At 37.6% G+C, this 19,616-nt stretch overlaps 3 protein-coding genes across 3 annotated transcripts; all 3 read left to right on the top strand.

The window, feature by feature from the left end:
* Nucleotides 1–5,011: 5,011 nt before the first annotated feature.
* Nucleotides 5,012–8,355, top strand: LOC130471332 (uncharacterized). Its single transcript, XM_056841393.1, has 3 exons — nucleotides 5,012–6,380; nucleotides 6,478–6,617; nucleotides 6,916–8,355. Exons 1-3 carry the CDS (start codon nucleotides 5,012–5,014, stop codon nucleotides 8,353–8,355), a joined length of 2,949 nt encoding a protein of 982 aa, XP_056697371.1.
* Nucleotides 8,356–9,316: 961 nt separating this feature from the next.
* Nucleotides 9,317–14,142, top strand: LOC110791170 (uncharacterized). The gene is made up of 6 exons (XM_021995920.2): nucleotides 9,317–9,659; nucleotides 12,458–12,532; nucleotides 12,685–12,773; nucleotides 12,870–12,954; nucleotides 13,510–13,591; nucleotides 13,709–14,142. Exons 1-6 carry the CDS (start codon nucleotides 9,474–9,476, stop codon nucleotides 13,798–13,800), a joined length of 609 nt encoding a protein of 202 aa, XP_021851612.1. The 5' UTR covers nucleotides 9,317–9,473; the 3' UTR covers nucleotides 13,801–14,142.
* A 337-nt stretch (nucleotides 14,143–14,479) lies between these two features.
* On the top strand, nucleotides 14,480–18,865 carry LOC110791169 (uncharacterized). The gene is made up of 9 exons (XM_021995919.2): nucleotides 14,480–14,828; nucleotides 14,920–14,979; nucleotides 15,112–15,159; nucleotides 17,200–17,332; nucleotides 17,414–17,490; nucleotides 17,989–18,087; nucleotides 18,169–18,239; nucleotides 18,327–18,417; nucleotides 18,514–18,865. Exons 1-9 carry the CDS (start codon nucleotides 14,586–14,588, stop codon nucleotides 18,622–18,624), a joined length of 933 nt encoding a protein of 310 aa, XP_021851611.1. The 5' UTR covers nucleotides 14,480–14,585; the 3' UTR covers nucleotides 18,625–18,865.
* The last annotated feature ends 751 nt before the right edge of the window (nucleotides 18,866–19,616 follow it).

Below are 19,616 nucleotides of genomic sequence, written 5' to 3'. Positions count from 1 at the left end.
TATAACAATGTTTATGTTTTTTTTTTTTTTTTGTTACGAGTGCAATACAAATTATAATGGGTGAGGGATACTCAAATCTGTGGCATATTATACACATATATCCCCTTAATTTAATCACTAGATCAATACATAATAGGCACAACATAATAGTATTATGTAAGCTACCACGTTTAACTGTTTATTCCCCGTTTCGATACTGAAATTATGGTTTGGTAGGATATTGTAAAATAATTATAAGCATACTAAAAAGAACATAAAGCAAAAACACTAACTAACACAAGAAATTGAACAAGAAAGAACATAAGAACAAGAAAGTACGTTATGCTCACGTAAGAACATAAAGCAACATCTAAGTATTTGATTACATAACGCCATTTAGGCTATGCAAATAGAATATGAATTTGGTGTCACCGAAATTTCAAGATAGTAGTTAAAAGTGAAATATGTTACTCGATGTGCATTGGGTTCTTTGTCGGACACAAATGTTTAAAAATTATAGTGTAAGAGAATTTGTTGTAAAGGACAATACATCAAACTATCTTCCAATTGTGAAAATTACGATTCAATCATGGATTATAGAGGAAAGATTTCACAATCTAGATAATCCTCTAATAAGAGGCTATTAATGATAGTAATTTATGCTCTTAGAAAAGGGCGCCTAAGAAATCAAATTCCATGATTCCACCTGTGCTTTAGTCGTGTTGGGGAAGATGGAATGACGACTAAACGAGCAAAGTTTTATAAATATAGTGATATTTGACGACCATGGGTTCCTCTGACGGAACAAATGAAAAAGCGTAGGGATAGTATAGGTTTCAACATGAGGTGGAGAAAAAAAAACATATAGGCCCTGTTTGGCAAGTGGCTTTTTGCTGGCTTTTTAGTTGGCTTTTGGCTGTTGGCTTTTTAATCTGGTCAAACAGCCAAAAAATATGTTTGGTAACTGACTTTTTAGCTTGCTGAAAAGCCCGCTTTTCCGCCAAAAATGAAAAGCTAGTGTTACTAGCTTTTTGGAGTTGGCTTTTGGCTTTTCACTATCTAAATTACTTTTTTATCCTTATTTAATAATTAATAATTAATAATTAATAATTAATAATTAATAATTAATAATTAATAATTAATAATTAATAATTAATAATTAATAATTAATAATTAATAATTAATAATTAATAATTAATAATTAATAATTAATAATTAATAATTAATAATAATTAATAATTAATAATTAATAATTAATAATTAATAATTAATAATTAATAATTAATAATTAATAATTAATAATTAATAATTAATAATTAATAATTAATAAAATAATTAATAATTAATAATTAATAATTAATAATTAATAATTAATAATTAATAATTAATAATTAATAATTAATAATTAATAATTAATAATTAATAATAATTAATAATTAATAATTAATAATTAATAATTAATAATAATAATAATTAATAATTAATAATTAATAATTAATAATTAATAATTAATAATTAATAATTAATAATTAATAATTAATAATTAATAATTAATAATTAATAATAATAAAAATTATTGTTAATTATTAATTATTACTCCATAATTATTAATTAAAAAAATAATTTATTAATACTATTGCATAAAGTAATTTATTTTTAATTTATATTTCATTTATTTGTAATTACGTTTTACTCCGTACATAATACAGAGTATGTATTGAAAAATGAATAAAAGACATTAATTAAATGTCATTTTACATAGCTACAGCCAACAACCAACAACTGATTTTACCAAAAATATTTGTAACCAATCCATAGTCAAACAACCAACAAAAGCAGCCAACTTTAACAGTCAGTCAAACCAGCCACGTAAAACAGCCAACAGCCAATTGCCAAACAGGGCCATAGATTTTGACAGGTCTGTCGTTCAAAAAATTTGAAAATGTTTATATTTGTAAGGTCGAAACTTATAACCAGACTATGTGTTTTAGTGTTTATAATGAATCAAATGTTGCGTAGTATGTTTTTTTTAATGAATCTTGGAGCATAAAAGGTACTTGCATTTATTTGTGCACTTGTGATAAAAAACGAATAAACGAAGTACGCACACACTAGTGCTTTAAATATCTATGCTCCGTCCTATAAATTAAAAGATGTTTGTATTCAAGTTTATGGCGCTCTTCCTCTTCCATTTTGAAAGGGTCTTACTGCTCCATGCATTTACATACAATTAAAAAATTTGTTTATATGAGACTCAAACCCTTGACTTCAAGATTTAAACAATACAAATTTATAATGTTGTTGGTAAAAATGGAACCCCCTGACCCTTTCTCTCTCAACAAAACCCCCTCCACCCATCCTTGCCTATCAACGGAATTCTCCGCAACCTCATCATCTGCCACCAGTATGCAACTCAGTGTCACTCGGTCTCCGGCAACCACCGCCCTTACCGCTGCCAACCTCGAAACCAAATCCAACCAACTCCAGGAACCGCCATTAGACCCAATGGCTGTAAATCCAAAATTGCAACCAACTACTAGACTCTCCTTCAAAGAAATTCTGATCGCACAGCTCCAAATACCCACCCAAATACCTAAAACCAACCAAAACTACCCAAACCCAAGGGGCTTTGATGCGTCTACGGATGTAATCGTGCCAATTTTGGCTGAGGTTATCCAAGCAATCCAAGGTCCATGGAAGTCAGCCGTTATTCTGAAAGTAATAGGTAAATCCTTCTCTGTGGAGTACTTATCGGAACAGTTGAAGAAGCTGTGGAAATTAAAGACTAACCCATCTTTGATTGGGATGGGGAAGGGTTTCTACTCGGTAAAATCGCCATCAATTGCGGGAGCAGAAAAGCTAATTCAGGACGGGCCATGGTTCATCAATGGTTACTACTTAGAAATCCGCAAATGGGAACCGGAATTTAGACCGTCTCTAGCCTCCACTCAAGCAACCCCAAAATGGTTTGAACTACCTGAGCTACCCATCGAATATCACAGGATTGATGTTTTGAAATCAATTGGAAATGCGATAGGAAAATTTGCAAAAGCGGACTACAGGGGAGCGGAACTCAACAGAACATCTTATGCTAGAATTTGCTGCTTGATGGAAGAGGGTGGGGTAACCCCAGCCTCAGTCTGGTTGGGAAACTGTAAGCAGCAAATTGTGGAACTTCACCAATCCATCCAAATTTGCAAGATTTGTCACAAGGAGGACTCCCATTCCCATAAATGCCATCAAAATCCAGCCACAAAAAACCCAACGGAACCAGCTACAACACCGATAATAAATGGTCCAACTTCACCGGACGACGAAGGTTCACCGGAGAGTGAAGGGTGGTCAACAGTCGCAAAGAAGAGGAAGAAAACAGAGCCAAAAAAGAAAAATACCAAAAACGGAAATGGGATGGGTTGACGGGAAATTGCCAAAAAAGGAACAAATAATTTGTTTACAAAAAATTCGTCCACTTTTTTTGAGGGACCTAGTGGAAAACCCTCAAACCCCTTTTGCACAATAAACCCCAACCAGGCCCAAAAGTTGCAAACAGCTAAAACAGCCCAAACAAAAACAGATTTTGTTTTCAATTCCACCACCCCCTCAAATCAGTCAGCCACCCATCCAAACCCTACCACCAACTCTGCGAACCAAACCCTAGCCATCCCCCAATTCTCCTCCTTCATCTCCCTATCTCAACCCTCCAATGGAAGGCAGCAACAACCCTCTGCAATGGGACCCAAACAGGTTCAGTCTTCACCCCTCAACTCACCCGATCTACAATACCCGTCTCCCGCCACCACCTCAAAATCCACCGAACCCAATACACATCTTCTTCTCAAGGGAAGAGGACATCATCTACTGCACTTTAGCCCCCCTTTGGACCCAACCGGAATTCTCACCAAACGAAGTATACTACTACCTCCCACAAAAGGACACCAAGTTACCCCCCAAAAAAATCAACCCACTTGTCATTCGGAAGATTATCAGAGACCCGCAATCTACTCCGAAACATCTGATGGAGCTCATGATGACATAGACGCCGGCAAAATCACCACCGCCGAACCCGAAACTGGAAGATCTAGTGCCGGCTCACTTTTCGAACATATCGGATCTGGAACAAATGGAGGGTCCAGCACCGGTCATGCTCAAGTGGGCACTCTCAAAGAACCCGGCAACTTTCAAAAAGAACGAAATCATTCCGCAGGAGGTGGTTTACTTCTGCGATCCGTCTCCGATCCTTCCCCCCTTAAGGGAAATCTGTATGTTGACCTTACCATCCCTATCTCTAACCCTAGAGGGGTGGTCAAACCAACTGAAAATCCTGAGAACAGCCTTCGAGTACCAACAAGTATTCATAATAGCGAAATCAGAAACGAAGATAGGGAGGGAGAGTAGGCTGTCCAGAATATGCATCGACTGCGAGGATTACCGTTTGTACAGCCTGAACTCCGGGAAAGTGATAGATATCAGGGAGCGGGTCCACTGGGACGAGAGGGAGAGGCTCCTCTCCACACCACCAGTGCCTAAGTTTATGTCAACCTTAGCTTGGAATACAAGGGGAATTTCCCGCCCCTCCTTCATGGGAAACCTAAGCCATTAATCCGAGCCCATAAATCGGACATAATTGTGGTAACTAAGTTGTGTACTGGTCGACGAAATGCTGAGAAAATGTTGAATAAAATTCCGTATGATAGTTTTGAGATGGTGGAGCCGTCGGGTTTTGCTGGGGGAATACTTGTCATCTGGAACTCTAGCAATGTTGTTTTCACAGCAACAGGTTTGAGTAATCAGATGATTCATGGGTTTGTCCAGGTATGTTCCACACAAATTTCTTTTTCTTTATCTGCAGTGTATGCAAGTCCTAGATTTAAAGAGCGTCGAATTGCGTGGGAGGAGTTGAGATCCTTCTCCCAAACTGTGTCGGGTCCGTGGCTAGCTATTGGAGATTTTAATGATATATGATGTTCATCTGAAAAGTTTGGGGGCACACCACATAAAACCTACAAAATGCAAGCTTTTTTAAATTGTATCCATGACTGTCAACTTAATGATAGGGTTTTCGGGGCAAAAATTCACCTGGACAAATAAAAGAAAACTTGACCCTATTTTTGAAAGACTTGACAGGGCCCTTTATAACTCAGAATGGCTGACCATGTATCCTGAATCAAACCTTTACCACCTCCCTAGACTTGGGTCGGATCACTGCCCAATTTTCCTATCAACAAGTCCTATCCAAAGAACTCCGTATCCCAATCATTTCAAATTTGAGCCAATGTGGACCATGGACCCCTCATTTTCTCCCTTAATTGGTAACGAATGGGCAAAGTCGAGTGGTTCCTTCATGGAACGCATCCTGGACCTTCGGTTACCAATAAAGGTTTGGGCAAAAAATGTTTTTGGTAGTGTGCATAGGAAAATAAATATCCTCATGGCTAGGTTGGAGGGGGTCCAGCGGAGTCTGTGTAATCACCCTGCCTCATCCTACCTCTTTGAACTGGAATTTGTGCTAAAAAATGAGTTGGAAAGAATTTTTGTGCAAGAAGAGTCGTTTTGGCACATTCGGTCAAGGGCAAATTGGATCAGTTATGGGGACAAAAATACTTCTTTCTTTCAAAAATCGGTTTTAAAAAGGAGAGCCCGGAACAGAATTGTCCAACTTCGGGATGAAGTGGGGAATACTGTTTCGGGAGAGGAAGAAATTCAGAAACATGTTGCTCTTTTTTTTGACAAATTATTCACCACTTCAAAGCAGGAAATTCAATGGGATACGGGTGATGGGTTGGCTGTTGGAAACCAGAGGGACCTTTATGATATCTCAGGAATTCCTTCTTTTTGTGAAATAAAAGAGTCCATGTTTAGCATAGGAGAGTTCAAGTCCCCGGGCCCGGATGGTTTCCATTCTCATTTCTATAGGACCCAATGGGAGCTTATAAAGAGTGATTTGTGTGGGTTTATTGTGGAAATTTTTAGGAAAAGGAGCATTCCTCCGGAGTTAAACTCCACAAATATTGTGTTAATCCCAAAAACGGACAACCCGGAGTCAATTAAGAATTTTAGGCCTATAAGCCTTTGTAACACTCTGTATAAGGTGGTGACAAAAATCATTGTGAATAGGATGAAACCTTTCCTAGGGAACCTTATCTCCCCGAATCAAAACGCTTTTATTCCAAATAGGGGGACGGACACAAACTTCATAGTGGCCATTGAGATCCTCCATTCCATGAATAACAAGAAGGGAAAAAAGGGTTGGTTTGCGTTTAAAATAGATCTTGAGAAAGCTTATGATAAACTTGAGTGGGATTTTATCCGAAATTGTCTTTGTGGCCTAGGCTTTAGTAAGGACTCCATTACCCTTATCATGAGCTGCATATGTACTACCAGGACGGCCGTGATGATAAATGGTAAACCCACCTCATCTTTTCTCCCCTCAAGGGGGATTATACAAGGGGACCCCCTTTCCCCCTACATTTTTATTATGTGTATGGAGTGGTTATCTAGACTCATCCACCAGGATTGTGAGAAAAAAAAAATGGACCCCTTTTGCCCTAGGAAGAAATGCCTTAGCTATATCCCATTTGCTCTTCGCGGATGACCTTGTCCTCTTCGGGGAGGCAACCAGTAAGACCCTTAACACCATGGTTGAAACGCTTGATATGTTCTCCTCAGTCTCGGGCCAATCCATAAACTTCAGCAAGTCAAAGTTAATGTTTTCTAATAATACTCTGCAACCAGAAATAGATAGGTTCTGTAGAAAGCTCAAGTACCCCCGTAGTCATGACTTAGGCACTTACCTAGGCTTCCCCCTTCAACACAAAAAACCCACCAAGAACCAATTAATGTTTATTGTGGATAAAGTTCGGGATAAGTTGGCCTCCTGGAAGGCGTCTTGTTTGTCCAAAGCTGGAAAACTGTGTCTTATTCAATCTACCATTTCAGCCATCCCTTCGTATTACATGCAGTGCTACTCCATCCACAAGAGTATTATTTCTGATATCAATTCCATTGCTAGCAATTTCCTTTGGCAATCTGGCCCGCAAAAAAGAGGGGTCCATCTCATCTCTTGGGAGTTGGGACAATGTCTGTAAGCCAAAGTGGAAGGGGGGTCTGGGTGTGCGAAACCTCTTTGCGAAAAACAAGCTCCTCATTTCTAAGCTTTGTTGGAGGTTGGCCTCTTTCCCTTCAAACTTAGCATCCCAAATTATCGTTAGAAAATATCTGTTTAGTAGACCGGCAGCTTTTGGGTTTAATAAGGGATCTTATATCTGGAGAGGGTTAAAGGACCCGTGGGAATGTTACAAAAATTCGTGCCAATGGGTTGTGGGAAATGGATTTAGTATTGATCTGTGGAATGATAAGTGGGTGGGAGGGTCCCCTATTAGAGAGCAAATCCATGGCCCTTTATCCCTGGTAGATGAAAGTTTGCATGTTAAGGACCTTATTAGAAATGGTGAATGGTTTTTCGAAAAGATAAGCTTTAACATCCCTCACTCCCTTGTGAAAGAAATACAATGCATCCCAATCCCCATTAATCCCCTTGAGGATAAACCAATTTCAAAATACGTTGTGAAAGATAAATTTGTGTTGAAATTGGCTTATAATGATCTAATTGCCCGACATAGTGGGAATAACTTTGATTTTAGAGTGATTTGGGATTCCCCTACTCTCCCCAAGATAAAAAAAATTTTGTGGCAAGTCTGCCTGGACTCCCTTCCTTCAAATTATGCCTTAGCTAAAAGGGGAATGGGGGTGTCTTCTTCGTGCCCTTTCTGCCCCCTTTCAGTTGAGGATGCTGCCCATATTTTAAAAAATTGTGTTAGGGCGAAGGAAGTTTGGGACCTTGTCAATGATTTCAATATCCAATCAAATTTAAATTTTGAGTCTTGGTTAATAAAAAACATCCAAAATCCAGCCCAATGGAGAAATGGGACTTGGTCCATGGCTTTCCCCTTTACCTTATGGTTTATTTGGAAAAGAAGAAATGCATGGATTTTTTCCAGGGAAAACATGAAAGCAAAGGAGTGCTTGTATAAGGCATCCTTGGCTTTTCTGGAATACTTGGCCCATAACCCCCCACCCCCAACCGTTGCTAACCAAAGCTGCCACCCCTTGACAAACCCGATCTGGATACCACCCCAACCCCCAAATTTTAAGATGAACACAGATGCTTCGTGGAAAACGGGTTCTCTTGTAGCAGGTCTGGCAGGTATTACCCGAGACCATAAAGGGCAATGGATTTTGGGCTTCAAAGGAAAATGTTTGGCGGACTCAAGTTTTATGTCGGAACTTATGGCAATCAGGAAATGTCTGCAAATAGCATTACAGTTACAATGGAGGAACCTCATCCTCTCTTCGGATTGCAAGGAAGCAGTGAGATAGTAAACTCAAACTATACTCTGTCCGGGAAGTACATTAATCTTATTTTGGATTGCAGGGCACTGAAGCAACTGCTTTGCGGATTTCAGCTGCGGTTCGAGGCTAGGACGATGAATACATTAGCAGATAGCATGGCAAAAGCGGCGCGAGAAGAGACAAACCCAATAGGGGATCATTATGTACTCCACCAACCAGATCAATCTTGTAATAGTATTTGGCTTCTAGAGCATCAACTAAGTATGGATGCTAGCATACAAAACTTTGCAGAAAATGTACCGTAACTGAAAACTTTCTCTGACAGAGGATGGGGCAGTACCTAGTACTTCCTCCATTTACCTCTTGTGTTCTTAATATATGCCCTCCTTTTACCAAAAAAAAAAAAAAAACAATACAAACTTCTCCACCAAGCTATATGCTATATTTTGTTGGTCCCTGCTCCTAGTGTTTGCACATACGGAAGTGGTAGACATATTTCACTAGGTTATGATGTAACAAACTCGTTCTAGTTTTATAATATAATCTCCGTAGATAGGTTACAAAACATATGCCATATTTGATTTCTTTCTTTCTAAACAAAATCTAATAAATGACAAAATAGTAAAGAAAGTAAAATAATAGAAATTTTAATCATGTTTTTTTTATATGTAATGACATAAATATGATTTTTCATGTAATAATCTGGGACATCGCCCGAGATCAAAAACTAGTTTGAAATTTAAATTGTGGCAAACCTAAATCTATATTTTATTTTCTTCTAACCTATTATGATTTGTTTACAATATTACATTGCATAATTTCCTATCCGAACTTTGCAAAACACACTGTAACTAAAATTACCTGTCCATATGAAGTATGTTTACAGATGATCCGAAATTAATCTGACGTGTTAATAACCCGAATAAACTTGACCCGTATGCAAACTAAACGACCCAAATGACACCTTATTGACATTCTTTAGCAAGCAGTCAACTCCTAAAACGGTAAAACCCAGTTTATAGCACGCGGTTAACCAAAACCCCGCCCCCTCTGAAACATTGAACCTCTCCATCGCCGCCGTCAAAAAGCAGTTAATTTCACCACCACCACCGCACCGCCGCCTGGAAAAGAGCGAAACCAAAACAATGGTAGAGATGGACGGTGAGAACAAACAAAAAGTGACCCCAGGAGATATTTTAGGAAAGGCGGCGGAACTTAAAGCTGGTAAAGGAACTTACGCCGCTGTTAATGCCGCCGGCGTTAAACTCATCTATGCTTCTCTCACAGGCTGCATATCTCTCTCTCCTCCTCCTCCTGATTCTCCTGACAAGGTTTCAATATTCTTCCGCCTTTTCTTCATGTTTCCCCCCTTTCTAATTTTCATTATTAATTTTCATGTTTTTGGGTTTTTTAGAGTTTAATTTTTGTGAATGCGTTTGAAATTATGGAGTAGATTCAGTAGTTAGTATGTAGTTTATATCGAGCTGAGAAGATATTACGGGCGTGGTGAGATTTTTGATGCAATTGATTATTTTGCTCAGTATAGAGAGAGCCCTAAAGGGCAGTGATGTAGGCGGGATTCAATATCAGGGATTCAGGTCTCGGAAACACCCGATAATCTAACCAAGTAAGTTAGTTCACATCCATTTATCACAAGTGAAGTACAAGTGACTTTGGATGGAATTGAGTTTTGTAGCTGGAAAATGCCTTTTCTTTTTGTGAGGAGATTGGGAAGAATTGTTATCAAAACGTTGTTTCTAATACCTGTAGTTTGTTTGGGTTTTCAAAGACAATGGAATAGAAGAAACGGAAGTTATTTTAGTTTTTATGTCATTTGAGTTAGTATAAAGGGATTGCGAGGTACCTTTTGCTTGGTTAGATGATTATAAACTGTAAAGGAGATGAAAGGATTTTAGGTTGTAAAGTGGTGATAAAATGGCACTTTGGAGGAAGCTTACTTGTTGAATTTCATTCTCTGAAATTGTATGCTTATTATGTCAAGAACTTAACACTGAACATTGAAAGATGACATTTCTTTTTCCACTTATCCTTTCCTTCAACAAAATGTTCGTTGTGCATTAGATAAGACCAACATGGTTTAGGAACCTGTATGCTATTTAGACTTGGTTATCATTGTCGGGCATGGGTACATATCCAAGTGTAAGATACAAGCTTTCTATGAAATTTTTTGGTTGGTATGAAGTGTTAAGTGTTCCCATCATAGAGTGGCCATTGGCCGACATGGGTATTTTAGGTGAAATGAAGATTCAACAAGTGCCATAATTTCGGAAACTAGAAGCGTTCTATGAAATTTTTGTTTTTTTGGTTGGTATGAAGTGTTAAGTGCTCATATCCATCTTAGAGTGGCCATTGGTCAACATGGGTATTTTAGGTGAAATGAAGAGTCGACGAGTTTCGTAATTTCGGAAGCTACAAGCATTCTATGAAAGTTTTCTTTTTGGTTGGTATGAGTCAAGTGTTCATATCCATCATAGAGACATAGAGTGGCCATGGATCGACATGGGTAATTTAGGTGAAATTCAACAAGTGTCATAACTTAGGAAACAGATATTTGGACCTGAACTAGTTAAATTGGAGATTATGAATTGAACTATTGGGTAATCACACTTGCATAGTGTTGCTATGGAAGCAAAATGGAGAAAAGATGGGAGTTTATGAGGTTCATTTAATCTTATAACTAGGGCAGGGTGGCATTCATTTTGCTGTAAATCCTGTGATAGAAAATTGTGGGACGTTGACAGTCTCTTCTTTCAAAAAGTGAATACTAGGCACTAGGCAGACATATTTTCAGGCTTAGAGTTCGAGAAGGGCTTAATGTGGAGGAATACAATCTCCGATTCTCCGTTTGTGAATTACTATGATACTATGGGTTAGAGACTTAGAGTTCAAAAAGTGAATACTAGGCAGACATGATTTCAGGCTTAGAGTTCGAAAAGTGCTTAATTTGGAGGAATACAATCTCTCTTTGTGAATTACGCTGATACTACTATGGTTAGAAGTTTTTGGATTTGGAAGTTTTGGATTTTAGATTGACAGTTTAAGTGGTTGTATATCAGGATTGTGGAATCCATTTGGAATACGGAGAACTTTGAATGCCAATTTTGGATCCGGAGAGGTAGTTTAATGGCTGTATAACTATACAAGCTTGAAACATGAGTAGAATTTGCGTCCTCTTAATCCCCCTTTTCCCCAGGTCATGCGTAATATTTGGAGAGTTCTCAACCCAATGTTTTAATTTACGGTAACCAATTTGGCGTCTTATTTATTATGTTATAATATTATTCTATGCCAACTTTTAGTCAAGGAGATGGATTTCAGGTCTTTGGAGCATGAAGTTGGCTAAATCAATAATGGCTTGCGTTCAATTTGGATGCAAGCAACCTCGATTGGTACAAATTACTGTGTTGTTGGTACTAAAGTAGTGCTTAGTTGGTAGTTGCTACCGACCTTAGTACAATACACTTCCTTATTGGTACCAATTGAAATTTAGGCTTTATGGTATCAATAGACTTCTTTGTTGGTACTCACTAGTACTGACAACAAACTAATTAGTACCAACACGCTTGCGTCCAAAATGGACGCATGCCATTATGGGTTTAGACCTCCTCTTTGGAGCATTATGGTTTTGAATGATGATGGTATTTAGTGATGCTCCATTGAAGTCATGAACTCATGAAGACTTCATAACTTGAATGAATCCATTCCAGGTTCCTTCAGTTATGAGTGGAGATTTATAATCTTCCTATGTTCTCGCCATAGTGCTTGAACTGCAAAGGTTGAATTTGAATAAGCTTAAAGATTTTTTTGATAGGCTAGGTTAGAAGAGAGGGGAAGGTGAAAATCGATGGAAAAATTGTCGAAAGTAAAAAGGTACCATCTGAATTTCAAATAAAGTTGGTCTGCCAAATAGAATTGTCAAAAGTAGAAGAATGCCAAGTCCCCTATATGTTTTGATAATGCCCTTGTTTTTATTGCAGTAGTTACCTTAAGCTTGCAATAAAAGCTGTGAATCTGTGATTATTGATGTTGATGCCGATGGTAGATATAGTAATTTGCTTTGTTCATTACAATGATGTCTATGTATTAATTGCAACACTTTCTTCAAAAGAGGGCAGTCGTGGAGGTAACTGGTCACAAAGCGCACGGTGCAGTCCCTGAACCTGGTTGCACAGTCCTTGCACGTGTAAGTTCATTCATATTATTTTGACTTGATAACTTTCAGCAGGAAAGCTTGTATTTCTTGTTTTTAGAATTCGGTTTGTTGAACATTAAGTTATGCGTGTTATGGTATTCTTTTGCTAAATGAAACCTATCTGTATGTAATCTTCATGACAGGTCAAAAAGGTGATGGCTAAAATGGCTTCAGCGGATATCATGTGTGTTGGTAGCAAGTCTATAAGAGAAAATTTCACAGGCATAATTAGGTACTTGCTTTGTGTTTGATTTTTTTTGGTTCTTTATTGTTATCCATAATACATCTTACTCTGGCCTTGATTACGTAAATTTTTGTGCCTCGGCAGACAACAGGATGTAAGAGCAACTGAGATTGACAAGGTCGATATGCATGCTTCGTTCCGAGCTGGTGATATTGTCAGGGCAGTAGTTGTATCCTTAAAAATGAATACTAGTTGTTATGCGATGTTTGTTTTTTCTTCATCCAATATTATCTACTTTCGTTTTCTGTTTACAAAAGGAGGTTTTGTTTCCTCGAATTTTTGGAACTCTCTTGTTTGAAGTTTATTTGTAAGTAGAATATTCACACAAATTCATTGCTAAAAGATATATGCTGGAAAGCTTAATTGGGAATGATTGAAGTTAGCAGTAGCTTGCCCTATCCATCGGCATGTAACTCGGACTTTTCATTTAACCTCATATACCCTTGTTGGATCTTCGACAGTCGAACTCCAGCATGGGTATGGATCCTTTGGCCCTTGACATTGAACAAAAAAACATGAATATTTTTCAGAAAATGGCTGAGTGTGGCACTTGAACATGTACCCATGAGCCCGTGACGATATGAGTTTCCAAGTCGAGTTACATGCTTTAATTTGTAGTCTTCGCCCTACTTTCATCCTACTCTATCCGTGTGTACATATTTTTGTTTTACTCTGCGAGCCTTACTTGTGAACAAAATTACATCTTCCTTGACACATCTATTAGCTATCCCTGGGAGATGCAAGAGCCTATCACTTGACAACGGCAAAAAATGAACTGGGAGTTGTATCTGCAGAAAGTACTTCAGGTTAGTGAGTTTGGCTATACCTAATCTTGCTTTGAACCTTTTATCGTTCCCTTCTTTTTCATTTCCTCTCTGTTTACATTGTCGCTGAGAGGGATGATGATTTGGTGGTTCTTTCAGGTGAAACAATGATACCAATTAGTTGGACAGAGATGCAGTGCCCCGTGACAGGTCAAATTGAGCAGAGAAAGGTCGCTAAAATTGGAAATTGAGACCCGACATTCTTTCAATGTAGGACTTAGGATTACCAAGCTGAAGTTTATTGTAAAACTGAATTTTGTCATATAGAAACTGCTGCCGTGTGTTAAATGTATTAAGTGAGTTCATGTGATCAATACCTTTCAGGCTTTTGATTAGTGTTGATAGATCAATTTAGAAAAACTTGCAGGATTTAGGGTTTAGCTCAACATTTACAACAGGGTCATGAATCTCATGATTTTGTTACTCTGTATACAATTACTTGCTTCTGCCGCATAGCCAGTTACTGTTTTACGGCTGAACTGAAAAGAATTTGTGTCTGGAGATATCAAACTCAACAATTAATTCTTGAGTTATGTTTTTTTTCTGTTGGTGCCCGTCTGACACCTTTCTTCAAACCGGAAAAAAAAACGCAGGAATTCGAGCTAATGGCAGGTATTGTGCTGTTGGCCTCTTTGGCATGTAAGGTTGTAGGTTTGGATTTCACCCTCCCCCTCCTTTGAAATTGTAAGCAGATGCCAATTAACGTAGCTGGTAAAGTCTTCTAGCGTATTGGGTATATTGCACGTTCAAATCGTATCTACATCATTGGATAATCTAAACACAAATTTGTGGGCCATTAGATATCCACACAATTTTTCCAACACCACAAAATTGATCTTGAAGCCATCTTCAAACGCCACGCACCATTTTGTCCAGTTTTCGAACCAAAAGAAGCCAATGTTTTACTAAAAAATCTGTTACCTGGATACATAAACAGGAAAAAAAAACAAAACACAAAAAAAAAACCTCACAAAAAATGGCTTCTTTTCTTCACCATCATCAGTATCATCATCCTCTTATTGTTCTTCACTCTTCAACCAAATTATCTTCCACAAAATCACTGTTTTTCAACAAATATTCAGATTCCCACTTCAGAAAATCTCTAAACTTCAAAACCCATGTCCCCAAAGTTCCTTTCACTGTGGCATTTGCTCTCACTCAATCAGATTCCCCCAAATCGTCTAATCCTGACCCTCAAACCCTTCTTCAAGAATTGGCGGTTAGTTATTTGATTTTTTTTTTTGGTATTTTAATCCGACAATTTCCCTTTCCTTAAAAAGAAATTTTCAGTTTGTTTTGCTAATTTGCAGGATAATTTGGATTTGCCATCTGATTACTTTGCTAAGCTTCCTAGGGACCTTCGTCTAGATGTAAGTGATAATTTTTTTTTATGCAAAATTTGAAGTTTTGGTGCCTATATTTTGAAGTTAGCAACTTGGGAGAATCTTCTTATTTGTTTCATGATAGGGTTTTGGTTAATTATGTGAAAATGTATGTTGCAGCTCAATGATGCCGCGTTTGATCTTTCAAATGGAGCAGTTCTTGATGAGGTTAGCTTTGTTTAATGTGTTTCATGCTGCATTACTGTGAACTGGTGTTTGAGTAGTTTCATTATGTAGCTTAGTTCTAAAGGATTAGTATCTAGTACTGCGGAATGATCATCGTAGAGCTTGGTTAATTTTCAACAAATTGGATGAGTAACGTACCAAATTGAAAAGACTGGAGTATTTTAATCTAATCAGTCATGATACTTTTGAACATTGCAACCTGCCATTTCCTTTGACATCGCAAGTGATAGAGCTGGGTTTGGTTTTCCTATCAGGAGGATGATTAACTTCGTAATAACAAGGTAGAGTTAGGATCACCTGATTGTGTGATTAAGAATTCTTAGAGATTGTATTTATAGCAAGTAGTAGGATAGTCATTGTGCTATTATTCTGCTGGTTCAGGACCATTGCTGAAATAGTTGATTAAGGTGTGCTGACAAAATTTATTGCTCGAATTGAATTATTTGATTACCTCTTGATGTTTTCGGTATGATGTATTGGAGCTGGAGGTTTCCTCATGATAAGGAGAGAAAAGAACTTTGTTCATTGAAGTTGTGGACGCTAATGAATCAATGACTCCGTGGCGTGCAACTGTTGGCGGGGAAGGCTTTAGAATGTTTCCTTGCCAGTCTTTTCTTTGTTTCTTAACCTTGCCATTTTCGGGATCTCCATCTTGTAGTGGCTACTTGAGCTATGATGAGGCTGTGGACGGGTTTAACGGTCAGGCATTTCCGGTTTCATGTTAACAGTAGAAAACAAACTCCCTTAATCAGAAAAACAAAAGCGGAATAGATATTTTTTGGGAGTCTCTAAGATGAAAATTCTCTGTTTACATGGGTGGATAAATTTGGGAGGAATTTAAACAGATCCTCCATTAGTGAGTATAGATATCTTTTGGATACACAGCAAAATGAATTGTATACAAGATCCCTTAACCCTGTGTATAGCGAACAACTGAAGGAAGTTCAATTCTCTTTTGATAGTCATTATGGTTGGCCACACACATTAGTGCTGAGAGAAACTATTGTAGGATCCGTGAATTGCTTTATCATGATGATCAACCCTACAGACCTCTGATTTAGGATTCTAGGAAGATTAACAAATGTAGTTCTAAAATTGATATGCAAATTTAAATTGTGAACTCAAGTTTCAACCTGAAACTTTAAAGAGTTGAGTCATATCCAGTTATCTTAAATGCAATAGGACTTATCCTTCTCTTGAAGGAAACGATCTCTTCCCTGCTGAATTTACCATTGGGAATGGTTAAATTCTTCTATGGTGTGGTTGTATGGCGAATGACATAGAATCAATGGCTAAATACTTCTATGCAGTGGTTGTATGTCGAATGACGTAAATTTCTACATGGACCTTTTGCGAAATGCTTGAAGGGGATGATAACTCTAACTTCTTTTTTGAGAACATTTGGAGATTGGCGGCTTGTGCGGAAGGATGTTTCCTTGTTCGTCAAGCTACAAAAGTAAGATCCAGGCAAAATGAAGGGATAAATTATAGATAGTTTCTGTGAACTTGGTGATAAATCAATCGGTCACCTTCACTTCCTGTACTTGCGTGCTTTCTGTGATGCATTTGAGTTTATTGACCTAGTTAGATTCGACCTAGTGAAGTGAAAAAAGAATTATCGTGACAGCTTGGAAGAGGAAGATATAGGATTTGTGGATTATAAAAGTATGGTAGTTAGTTCCTCTGGTTATTTGGTGGTGCTCTTGGACCGAGACGAGCCAATGGGATTTTTATGGAACCTGTGTAATTGAATTGAAGTGCTTCAACATGAGCATTAGTTGTTTCCGTCGCCTTTTTGGTTTCCTTTAAAGACAGTCCCTCTGTCCTGCATTATTTTTCTTTATCCACGACTTGCAATAGGCGGGTTTGTACAGGTTTTTAGTATAGAGGGAGTAATTCCTTGTGATAGTTACCAGATTTACTCTTGGTTTCTTAATCATTTATTTGGCGCTAACTATCTTGATTTGATTTTTTAGTAAGAAGTTGCATTGCTATTTTGATTTCTGAAACAATTTTTTTTAGTGTGGCCAAGAACTGGGGGAGACATTGTTGAATTTGGCTCGGGCATGGGAATCAGCTGATACTTCAACTTCTTCCTCTTTGGCGAAGACGCTCCCTTTGTTGGTGACTTCTTTGACTGAAAATGCCAAATCTGGTAATGTTTGATTGGACATATTGATTGTGAAATTGTCAATGTGTAATTTTTAACCTCAACCAGAAGCTTTTATCCTTGTAGCTTTTGGTAAGCGATTGCAGTCTGCTGGAAGAAGATTTAAATCGATGGGACAGTATGGTCAAGGTGAATTAGAAAAGGTATAGTGCATCCTTAACATTCTCTTAGGCTCCTGTCATAAAAACACTCTCTTATGGTACTTCACATAATCAAAGGAAAGTTAGCAACGATATATTGATATGTTTGTTGAGTAGGTCTCGTACGAGGCCGCCTTATGCATAAGACCACTGATGTAACCATTAAATAACATAAATATATGATGACAATGTAACTAGTAGAATAGAAACTAAAACTATTTGATTGGAAGTATAATTAATAGAACATAACTATTTGATCCCAACGCGTAACTATTTGATTAAAAAATACAACTATTTGGTAATAAGACTGTCTTATATAAGTGTTTGTAATATAACTCATCAATGAACAGCAGAACAACACTTTTCTGAGGAAATGGTAGAAGAGACTGATATAAGTAAAATCGATTAAGCAGCGATGCATGTTTTCCTCCTTAGTGTAATTAACTTTTAAATCATGCATTCCTAAATAGCAGTATTCTTGGCTGCTTGCAACAAGTATAGATTGCAAATTCAATGATCTCTGCTGGGAAGCTTTTATCTGCAACAGCGGTGCCTACATCAACCGAGGAACGCCCAGAAGATGAAAGTCGGACTTTCAAGGTGACCTATCTTCTCCATTCCTCTAAGCCATTTTAATATGATCCTACTGTAGATGAACATTCTTCTTACGTGTACCTGCAGTTTGGAGCACTTCAGGTCGAACTGACACGTGAAAAGGCGATTATAGGTGCAGTTATCGCTGTTATTTTTGGGTAAAGACCTTGACTTTTACTTGAAAATGTCTGAAATTCAGTTATTAATTTGCTGTCCTGTGACAATTTCTGTGCTTTTTTATTTAGGACCCTATCATGGAAAATAAGTCAAGGAATTCAAAGCGTAGCAGATGATTCTTTGCAATATGCAAATGATAATGCTTTGCTGCTGGCACAGGTTTTGGAAAATAATCATCTTCTAATCTATTTCATTATTTGCTAGAATCACGATCAATTAACTTCCATTTACTCATGTTTTTTTGTTTGAGTGCAGTCTCTGAGGACATCTCTGATTGTAATGTTCTATACATCGACTTTGTTGTCTGGGTTTGCTGCAGTTGGGTTGGTCTTGCTCTCAAGACAACTCAAGTCAAAGAACGACTGAGAATTGATGTTCTCGTCTGTTTTCCCACCTGGTGGCTGGCTACTTATTCAAGTAATCAAGTGTAAGTATTTAGTATTCTGTAAAAATAGGCTTTCCCATTATTTTCCTATACCTCTTCGGCTATTTGGTTTCTTTGTTGTTTAACAATGGCCCATTTCCAAGTAATTGAAGAGGAGAATGGTGGTTACTAGCTAATCAAACACGGAAGTCTGAAATACAAAGATGAGTTTTTTTCTTTGTTCTTTCAGTTTTACACATATCTAAAATGTAGACTTTGCGACTATATTCCACTATATACCCGTGTGTATTGGTACACCCAACGACACTGGGCTATCTTTTTGTACATTTGTTCATTTGTATGACGCTCCCGGGTCTATAGTGGACACCCCCTGATTATGTATGTGACTGTTATTAATTTGTCATAGGGTCTCAAGCTTCAATTCTAACTATTATGTTCAGATCAAGGCTGGTAATTACCCAAGCCTCTGGTATAGAGTTTGAGTTTGGCTCGTTGACTAAGTGATTAAAAGTTCTGAACTTGGAATTTGACTTGATGATGAGTAATAATTTGCAGAAATACTGAAGAAAATCCTCACAGCAAGAGAAAACATTAACCTAGTTGATTTTTAGCTTTTGAGCTTGAACTCGAACTCAAACCCGAACATGTTATCTTAGGGTTTGAGACTAGATTCGAGTTTGAGATTAGGGGTTCGAACCAAACTTTAGCTTATGTTTAAACATCAAGCTTGAGATTGAACTCGAACATGCTATGGTTTGAGGCAAAGTTCAAGTTTGAGATAGGGGTTTGAACCAAACTTGAGCTTATGTTTAAACATTTTAATCGATGTTTACCAATAAAGCTATAGAACCCTAACGGGTGTGATTTTATACGCATAGTCACCTTTGTTGTTGTTGTTGTTGTTGTTGTTGTTGTTGTTGTTTGAGGTGACTGCGTGTTGTATCTCTATTACGTAGTATGAAGTATTATATAA

Source organism: Spinacia oleracea, chromosome 4, assembly GCF_020520425.1.
Source record: "Spinacia oleracea cultivar Varoflay chromosome 4, BTI_SOV_V1, whole genome shotgun sequence".
NCBI classification, from domain to species: Eukaryota; Viridiplantae; Streptophyta; class Magnoliopsida; order Caryophyllales; family Amaranthaceae; genus Spinacia; species Spinacia oleracea.
The sequence above is the reverse complement of the archived record's forward strand: the minus strand, read 5'-3'. Positions and strand labels throughout refer to the sequence as shown.